We start from the raw sequence: 9845 nt of genomic DNA, 5'->3' as shown, positions 1-9845 counted from the left end.
GGGGGGGGGGGGGGGCAGGGAGTGGAGTTAGGTAAAGGGAACAGAAAACAAGGTATATTTGAAGATCTTAAGGAAACAGACTAGCTGAAGCACAGGATGCAAAATTGATAGTGACGAAACACGAGGCTGGATAAGTAGCCCATGCTGGGTTGTTAAGGGCCTGGTGAGGCAAGCTATGTACACTTCTCTCCATTCTATCTACAGTGGGTGACCCTGAAAAGAGACAATGTACAGAACACGACTCATAGCAGTGCCAGCACATAGTGACTGGCCAATAAACATTAGTTCCCCTTCTCATCCTCAGGAGAACAGTTAAAAGGGGTGTTTATTATTTTTTAAATTTGCAACAGCTTCTGAAATTTTCCCTAAGATTGATTTAAATGGCTAAGTCCTTCCTATAAATATAAAGGGAAAGATGATAGAATTGACTAAAGGTTGGTGAAGGAAAAAAATACTATGCCAATCACGTAACCTGAAAAATGGGGAAATTACTATGAATAACTTACCCTATGTTAGCTTACAGAGACAAAACTAGCTGGATGAGGCTTAAAGATGATCACATGTTAAATTTACATGAAATGTAAGCTCTGCTCTGGGGCTATATCTTTTTAAAAATCAAAATGAGCTTCCTTAAATATAACTATGTTTATTTGATAGTTTTTTTTTTGTTTTTTTGTTTTTTTTTAAAGCAATTGCCACCCAGTAAATTGCTATGTGTTTGTAATTTGGGCAAGATTAAGTTAATATTAATAGAAATAAAGTTACCATTTTCCTACTGCTCTTGCTCTGGTTGAACATGAATTTACAACTGTTATCCGTTATACCTAAAGTCCTTTGCCTAAGCTCTTGTATATGATGAATAGAGTATGTCTACATAAAAGAAAATAATTTTGAAAACGTGGTTTCAAAACATTTTATAATCTGGTGTGATTTTAACGCAGCATCATTTAATATTGGCCACCAGAAGCCTGTGATCCATTTATAACCAACTAGAAAACATAAACAACTAGCTTGTTCATTTTAAGGGAAGAAACGTCTTGAATTTACTATCTGTTCTTTTTTTTTTTTTTTTTGTCTTTTTTTTGTAACCGGTAAGGGGATCGCAACCCTTGGTGTGGTGTCGCCCACACCGTGCACAGCCAGCGAGCACATGCACCAGCCAGTCCTATGTAGGATCCGAACCCGCGGTGGGAGTGTCGCTACGCTCCCAGCACCGCACTCTCCCAAGTGCAGCCACAGGCTCGGCCCTTTACTATCTGTTCTTAACTGCTGTAGCACTTTTAGTCTTTAGCCATGTGTGGAAATGACTCCCTTCTTAGTGGAAAATATATCTATTATATCTATATCATCTACCCATTCCACTTCCGAGTATTTACCAAAGAGAAATAGAAGCATATTTATACAAAGACCTGTACAAGAATGTTCATAGAAGCTTAATGTGTAGTAGCTAAAAATGGGAAACAATCCAAATGCCCATCAAGAAATGAATGGATAAACAAATTCTAGTATATCCATCTTTAGGTCTAATAGAGTTTGTTTTATAAATCTGACTGCTCCAACATTGGGTGCGTACATATTTATGATTGTTATGTCTTCTTGATGGATCAGTCCTTTTATCATTATGTAGTGTCCCTCATTGTCTCTTTTTATGGTTTTTAGTTTAAAGTCTACTTTGTCAGATATAAGAATAGCTACTCCAGCTCGTTTTTCTTTTCTGTTTGCATGGTAAATCTTTTTCCATCCTTTCACTCTTAGTCTATGTGTGTCTTTATGAGTGAGGTGGGTCTCTTGATAGTATATCCATATAATGGGATAATACTCAGCAATAAAAAGGAATGATCTACTGTTGTCATCTAAACAACAATATGAGTGAATTTCAAAATAATTATGCTAAGTGAAAAAAGCCAAACCTCCCATATAAAATTCTAGAAAATGCAAACTAATGTACAGTGACAGAAAACAGATCAATGGTTACCTGGGGTTGGGGAGAAGTGAGAGGAAGGGATTATGAGGAAATTTTGGGGGCTGATAGATATGTTCAGTATCTTAATTGTGGTGATGGTTTCATGGCTTTGCTATGTCAAAATTCAGCAAAGTATACACTTCGAATATGTGCTATTTATTATATGTCAATAAATTACAACTCAATAAAGCTATAAAAAAATCTAACTTAAAAAGATTTGTGGGGGCGAAAATGATGCCTTGGTTAAAGGATGGTAACATTTGAAAGTCAGTAACATCTGAGAGTCAGTCTACACAACCTGAGGGATATTGTTTAAGCCGGGTAAGTTCCTGGAAAGATAGTGCCTGCCATTGGGTTCATACAGCTGATACCAAAATTAGACCCAGGCATAGTCTTAGAAAAGCAGGTAGGTCAAGATGCACTGAAATGAAGATCTCATCCTAACAACCACTACAAAATATGCCTCCTAAACCAGGCCAGGAAATGGGAGGTGACTGCAAGGAGCTTTAAAGAACAAATAAATGAAACAATTGCCAGGACAGTGAATATGAGATCCTCTGGAGCCCGTGGAAAGGTGTGTGTGTGTGTGTGTGTGTGTGTGTGTGTGTGTGTGTGTGTGTGTGTGTGCGCGTGCACGCGCGTCTGGGTGAGATGGGGTGGTGTCAGTCAGGAAAGTGTCATTTTCTCTTGCACTAGTGGGTCAGGAGAGGTGAGGACTTCCACAAATACCTTCAGGAGAGGCAAAGGAAAGTTTCTATGAAGGCAAGGAAAGTCTGAAGCTTAAAAAGGAAAACCTTTAGAGACCCAACAGGGGGCAGCCCTGGAATAGAAACATATCATATAGAAAAGAACATTAAAAGATTAGTTCTGGAAGCAGTGACAACCTGAACCTACCTTGGGCTACAAATTCTGAGTGGCTTAATTTCTAACACTAACCCCAACCAGGGTGGACACAGATTCATTCACTAGACAAGGGTTAGGGAAACTTTCAGAACTACCCGAGAGATTTTTAGCATCACACAATAATCTGTGTATACAGAGAGCTGCCTGGGGACTGAAAAAATTGGTGTTGAGAACGTAAATGGCAGGACGTCCATGAGTTGCCTGACAAACTGGGATACTTCTTAGAGAAGAGGCACTCACTACTAATAATTACTCCCAGGTCACTACCTACAATGGATCTCCAAACACTTTTTCTAGGTATTTTCCCATGTCTATGAAAAAACAGCTTACAAAACTAACTAGTATTATAAATAATACTGGGGTGAGAAAACAGATTCTTTTCATGTACTGCCTATTTGAAAGTTAGATCAAACATGCAGCAATTGTTAGAGCTCCAAAATTAACCAGAAAATATTTACTTGACAGTATGCTAGAATGAGAGGCAATATGCCAAGTGGCTTAGGGAACGGGCTCCGGATGTAGATTTTAGCTCTGCCACTGAGAGCTGTTGAACAAATCAGATCTTAGGGGTTTAATTCTGCTGTTTGTTGTTGCTTTCCTTTTTACCAGTTGTTTGTTTGTTTTTTTTTTCCCCCTGCAGATGGCCAGCATGGGGATTTGAACCCTTGATCTTGGTATTATCAGCACCACACTCTAACTAACCGAGCTAACCAGCCAGCCCTGTTGTTGCTTTCTTTAGACTCTCCTTCATGATAGATATTTCCACGAGTGCTTTTTTTATGTATTAGCTCACACTCAGTGGATCTTTATCTATGGGAATTCTATGTCCCTGGTTGAGGCTGTATCCTTTCATAGACCATTTGTCTCAGGGTTATCCTCACCCTAAAACAACTTTTTAATGTTAGTTCTTCTAGGTAGGTAGCGAAAAATCAAACCTGTTCCACTGACCACAAATTCTGAAGGAAGGTCTCTGTCCCTATTATTCCAAGGCCAGGAACAAGGCAAGTTTTTTTTGTTTGTTTTTTGTTTTGGCAGTTGGCCGGTATGTGGATCTGAAGGGGCAAGCTTTCTTGACCATTGTCTTTTGCTGGCAGATTAGTTTTTTTCTAGTTCATTCTTCTGCTCAAGACTTAAGTCCCTCCAGGAATCTTGATTCCAGCTTCCAACTTTATATAGGTCCAAAATTTTATCTTTTATACCCTGATGAAAATTAAAATTTAAGTCCCTTGTTACTGCCTCTCCTCCCCCAAGGGCAGCCAAGGTGAGCGCCACCTCACCACTCTGACTTCCAGTGCTCGTTCTCTCTGGAATACAAGATTGTTGAGAGAACTAAAAACGAAAATATATGTTAAGCACTTAGCTCCTTGACTCATACACAAAGGTACTAAAAACAATGTAACTATGAAATTACTTTTATTGGCAAACATTAAATTTTACAATCAGCTATTGAAATAAACAAATGAACCTGACAGTGGGTTTTTATTGTTCTCTGACTTAAAGAATATTGAATGTTCGTTAGTTCCCCAAGTAATTGTGGACCATTGCTTATAACCCATACCAATAATGAGAGTATGCCATTAAAATGATCCAAATCAATTAATTAGAATACATTTATAAAGGCCCTATTTGCCAACTCTGTGTTTACTTTGTGGTTTTGAATAAAATTAGAATATTTGGAGAAAACTCCCCAAGTTGGTAATTCAGCAGGTATTCTCTTTTAAGTTCTGACAGATATGTGTTTTAGGCTATAAGTTCTAACAAGGCAAGAGCTAATTTGTTTGGAATAATACTCATTCCAGTATGATGCATACATGAGTATCTATTAGGTAAAAAGGATTTCCTAAACATGACACTTCAGAATAGTAATAAATACAATAAAGAAGACTGGGTCTGACTCTTAATTGCTGTTTGACCCAGGGCAAACCACTTAGTGACTATGAACCTGTTTGTTTCTTCATCTCTAAGGAAATCTGCCCTTCCTGCTTTACAGAGAACTTATGAGGAACAGATGAGGAGGCAGGGCAGCCGTCGGTATATGAAAGTCCTTTGTATACTGTAATGTACCATAATTCCATAAGCACTGTTGAATTATGTTAAAAAATAATAATATCCCAGTCTGTTCATATTCATCATTTTCATATAGAGAAACACAGAAAGGTAAATTCCTCGTCTCTGGCACTATGAATTACTATAGCCACTTGCAAGCAGGGACCTGTGTGAGACAGACATCTAAAATTAAACTTCAATCTACCAAAGCCATTTGAAATAGCTTATTGTGCTTTAGGGTCATCATGTGGTCTATTTGGTCATCTGTGTACCCTCATAATGCAGTAAAGGGTAAGTCCACAAGGGTGCAGAAAAGGCTTGGGGGGGGGGGAACTAGCTGTAGTTTTGGCATTGTGTTTTTCTGTATGAATGAGTAATAGCCTCACACAAAGAACCCCTAGAAAGAAAGAGCTGCAGTAATTGCCTCATGACATTAGTAAATGATTTCAGCACATAAAGAGATCTAGATGGCAGTAATTCAAGCAGTCTAAAAGACTCTGAAAAAGGCCACAGGCACTAAAAGAACCGTAGATTGCTACCAACTTAGAGAATTTAAAACTTCCAATCCACAAGATAGAAATTAGTCTAAGCAATAAGCAAATTTTATACTGATTGACATATTATTTGAGAATAACTATCAACAAAAGACAAGTTATTTCCCATGCTTATTATTTACCATATTTTCCAGGCTGTATATTATAAATGAAGCCAAGATTTATGACATATTTTACTCTTTAAATCCTTTTTATTAAATCCCTCCAAAAGCAGCTCTAAATTTTCATCAGTTCAGTAATTCAAATAGTTATGTGTTAAGTGTGTCCCACAGAAGCTAACTGGCTAGTGTGTTCTGGGAGTTATCCCAGAAACGGGGCTCACAGGGGACAACACGTGAAGAGTGAGGGCCTTGTCTGCTTTGTGATGTGTGGTATGATATCTCAGATAGTATACAAAGACATGATTAAAATATTGTGAAATGTTAGGTTACTTTTTCCCCGCAAGAGTGGCACAATTTTTTTAGGTCATTTTTACAGCTGGTAAAAATCTGTTTTTTTAAAAAACAACCTATAACAACCAATAACTAATGTCAGCTCACTTCCTCTTCCCCATCCCTTGAATGCAACCTCAGCATTCTTCTAAACTTCAGTGTTTCAGGGACCATCAGAGTAGATACACATGGTAAAACCTATGTGACATCACCAGGTTAGGCTGAACAGGTTCTAGGAGATACTGATATAGGATTAAACGGCAATAGGAATAGGAATTAGCCAAGACTTTTAACTGGTGGCTCTGAGAAGCCTAGAGAGCTTCCTGATGTAGAAAGAGCAAATTCCACCCACTAAAATGAAAGGTGAAAACAGAGGCCTTATGATGTAGTTCTCCCCACATCCCTCACTAAAGCAAAGTGTTTGTCCTAGGCATATGCGTAACTGTTGAAGGAGAGCATCAAGATCTCATTCCACGTGGGCACTGTTGAGAAAGCACCATGTAGGGTGTGCTCAATGTTTCCTCTTGTTGGGAGAGTATCCCTCTTCTACACGACAAAACAGGTATCCCTAACAGCACATCAAGCTTTCTCAAACACTATTCACAGGTCTCCAGAACAGTAGATAAGTGGACAGGGAACTTTTCAAATTACTCTGCTCTGCTTGTAAGTCTTAGGAGGGAGGACCATATCTTTGTAATAATGAAATTATTGGGCCGGCCCGGTGACGCACTGCTACAGTGTGCCGCTTGGGAGCGCAGCAGCGCTCCCGCCGAGGGTTCGGATCCCACATACAGACCGGTTCCCGCTCACTGGCTGAGCGAGGTGCGGGCGCAACACTGAGGGTTGCGATCCCGTTGCCAGTCCTGGTCCGGTACGGGCGTGACATGAAAAAAATAAATAAATAATGAAATTATTAAGACATGTAAGGTGATCAAGAATATCTCGCCACATCTTCAAGGCTGCAGATAGAGTAGAACATTAGTGTTAAGAAATACAGAGGCCTAAAGTGAATTCCAAAGGACTACAGAATCATTCAGCAATGAACAGCTGTGATTTGTTTCTAGAGCTGGTAAATTCCCCTCAGGCAGAGACTTTTGTTAAAAGGGATAAAAAAAGGTTTCCATTTCTGAGCATTCTCAAGATCCTTTGCTGCTCTCTCACATTTAACCCAAAGCCATTAAAGCAACCTATTTATTCTGAAACTGCATTTCTTTAATACAGCTTTGGAGAGGATGTTTCTAAGAAGTACATGTTGCATTGGTCCCTATCCTTTGCCATTTACTATAATTGAACCCTCCGCTGCACTGCAGTGGAATCTGCCAACAAGGAACAGCTACTAAACTGAGAGCCCCTTTGTCCATGAGGACCGATCTTGTGCTAGACTAGTGCAGAAGGGAAACCATTCAAGACTTTCATTGAGTTGGTTTGAAGTATGCACTGCTATAGACACAAAATGTCTCATTGTGATGGTCTGCTAGAGGTACCCTATGTTACATTTTGAGAAACACTTGAAGCCACAGAGCTATTTCTCTTTCACACATATTGACACCACAGATGTGAAGAAAAAAAGCACACACAGTTAATGAGCCCACAGAATACCCAAATGCTCTGAGAAGTTAGCCAAAACCTAGGAGAAAACTATTAACATAAACCCAAATCAGTGAACAGGATCAGTATGAACAGCTCAACAACTTGACAACTGTGAATAAAGGTTAACCACAACAACACAACCTTCCTACGAATCTCCCCAAAGATGCAGTAAGTAGTTTAGACTAAAACGATACGGGGAAATTTTCTTCCCAAAGACTTTACTACCAGTAATGTGACCACAGGGAGACAGACACTATTCTGAGGATCTGAAACAGATTTACTACGTTTAGTTTCTGAGGCCTATATCAAGATCTCATCTGGGATTTAATCTAAAATAATTTTTTTTTTTTTAGGTTTATAAACACTTTGGGAAAGATTCTGAACAGACAATACAACTTAAGGTTGTTCCAGCTGTTCCTCAAATATGAAGTTATAATGCTTTCATTTTAGTGGGAGTAAGGATTACAAGTCTGGTGAATGGGGATGGGATGAAGTTAACTACTTTCCACTGTTCTTATGACCCCACAATAAAAACAGATTCTTAAAAATACATAAATGTATAAAAATATATTAACACACACACAAACGTACTTATGCTTTTCAGACCTATTACAATTTATAATCCCGTAATTGTTAATGACACACGAAATTTTATTCCAAGTCCACCTACGCCTATGATTGCTGCAGAGATGAAGCATCTGATTTAGGAGTCTAAATGAGTTAAATATATGACTACGGGTCATATTTTGGGTAAAATGAAAATAGCTATTTAGCCATAGCAAGATTTTGGCCTAAGCTATCGCCTGTGTTTATTTATGACTACATGAGTTTGGGGGTTACAGTAAGGAAATTCAGAAGGAAAGTTTTTTTTAAAAATAGCTATACTCTTAAGGCTTTTGTGTATTGTTTATGAGGTGACAATCAAAACCTGCTATCTCCAGAATTTGCTCTCATATACCTCTGACGATGTGGAGAAAGTTCCAGCTCCTACTTCAGAAAAGAAAAAGCAGTGCTTATTCCAGGTACATCAAAGTAGTAACTGTCAGAGAGAAAAGGTTCTGCTAAACCTACCAGGAGGCGTGCAGGCATCCGCAGGAGACTGGACAAATGTGGACCGCCTTTTGGTTGGCATGGGCAAAGCCATCTTCTGTTCTTTATGCTTTGCCAATGCAGCTTGAACTGCTTCTGTGTGGATATCTGAAAAAGTAAACATTTGCATTTATTAGTTCCTGGTTCTTAAAGTTTTTACTGCTGTGGGCTGAACTATCACCGCCTCAATTGTTGAAAAAGGTAAAAGGGATGTTTCAGTGATTTTTATTTATCATTTGGCTTGGACCAATTAAAAATAAAAATCAAAAATACAGACAAAAGAAGTCAAGGATAAACTCACAGGAAAATGAAGTCCAGAATGATTATATGACTGCTTAACATACCAGACAAGGAGCTGACTGAGACATGGGGGCTGGGGGTGGGGAGAGTACCGAGTCTAACAACATGCATCTGTGCCAGGCAGGAGTCCTGCCTCCATGGAATGAGTGCTGTGCAGGTGCCAAGAGGACACTCGTTACTTTTCAAGAATAGAAGCTTAGGATTTGCTTAACTGTCTGAAAGAAAACTCGGTTGAGACCCCTCAGTTCTATGCCACGGGAACACAAGGGTTGATTCTGATCTAGAAAAATATAAGGGCAGATGTTACTTGTTTGCCGCTTTGGCCACAAAAAGAATTCAGCTCTCCACTTGAATGTCTAACAGAAATCTCAAAATAAACATATTCAAACAGAACTCTTGATTCTCTAACAGACCCCAAAACTCATTCTATATTTCTACAAAATAGGACCACTGTACACAGTATTTTGTATTTTTTTTTTTTAATTTATTTTTATTACAAAATCCTACAGAAGTAGATAACAACCAATGTAGCATCCTGGTTCACAACAATTACCTCTTGTCTAGGAACGGGCCCAATCTATATGCAAACTATCCTTTCAGGCCTCTGCGCTATGTAAATATGCCTCTTAAAAGTCCGGGACCAGGGCCGGCCCGGTGGCGCACTGGATAGTGCGCCGCTTGGGAAGCGCGGCGGCGCTCCCGTCCGAGGGTTCGGATCCCATATACAGACCGGTTCCCGCTCACTGGCTGAGCGAGGCGCGGGAGCAACACCGAGGCTTGCGATCCCGTTGCCGGTCCCCGGTCCGGTACGGGGGCAACACTGAGGGTTGCGATCCATTGCCGGACACGGAAAAAAGACAAAAGACAAAAGACAAAAAAAAAAAAAAAAAAAAAAAAAGCCCGGGACCAACCAGATCCTTTTTGGGGGGAATTAAAACCCTGAAAAAAAAAACCGCAAGCCCTAGAGTT

At 39.4% G+C, this 9845-nt stretch overlaps 1 protein-coding gene across 2 annotated transcripts in view; it reads right to left on the bottom strand.

Moving 5' to 3' along the window:
• Positions 1-9845, bottom strand: part of DIP2B (DIP2 disco-interacting protein 2 homolog B (Drosophila)) — a 103255-nt gene that overhangs the window by 74683 nt on the left and 18727 nt on the right. Inside the window, exon 2 of one of the 2 annotated variants that reach the window (XM_008568974.1) lies at positions 8559-8684. In XM_008568974.1, coding sequence (XP_008567196.1) covers positions 8559-8631 — 73 coding nt within the window. In that variant the 5' untranslated portion in view covers positions 8632-8684. Of the gene's footprint in view, positions 1-8558; positions 8685-9845 lie in introns of those variants that run through there. The other variant, XM_008568975.1, reaches the window with a different exon arrangement.

The sequence above is a fragment of the Galeopterus variegatus genome, unplaced genomic scaffold, assembly GCF_000696425.1.
Source record: "Galeopterus variegatus unplaced genomic scaffold, G_variegatus-3.0.2 Scaffold455, whole genome shotgun sequence".
In the NCBI taxonomy this organism is placed as follows: Eukaryota; Metazoa; Chordata; class Mammalia; order Dermoptera; family Cynocephalidae; genus Galeopterus; species Galeopterus variegatus.
This window is presented reverse-complemented; position numbering and strand designations above follow the sequence as displayed.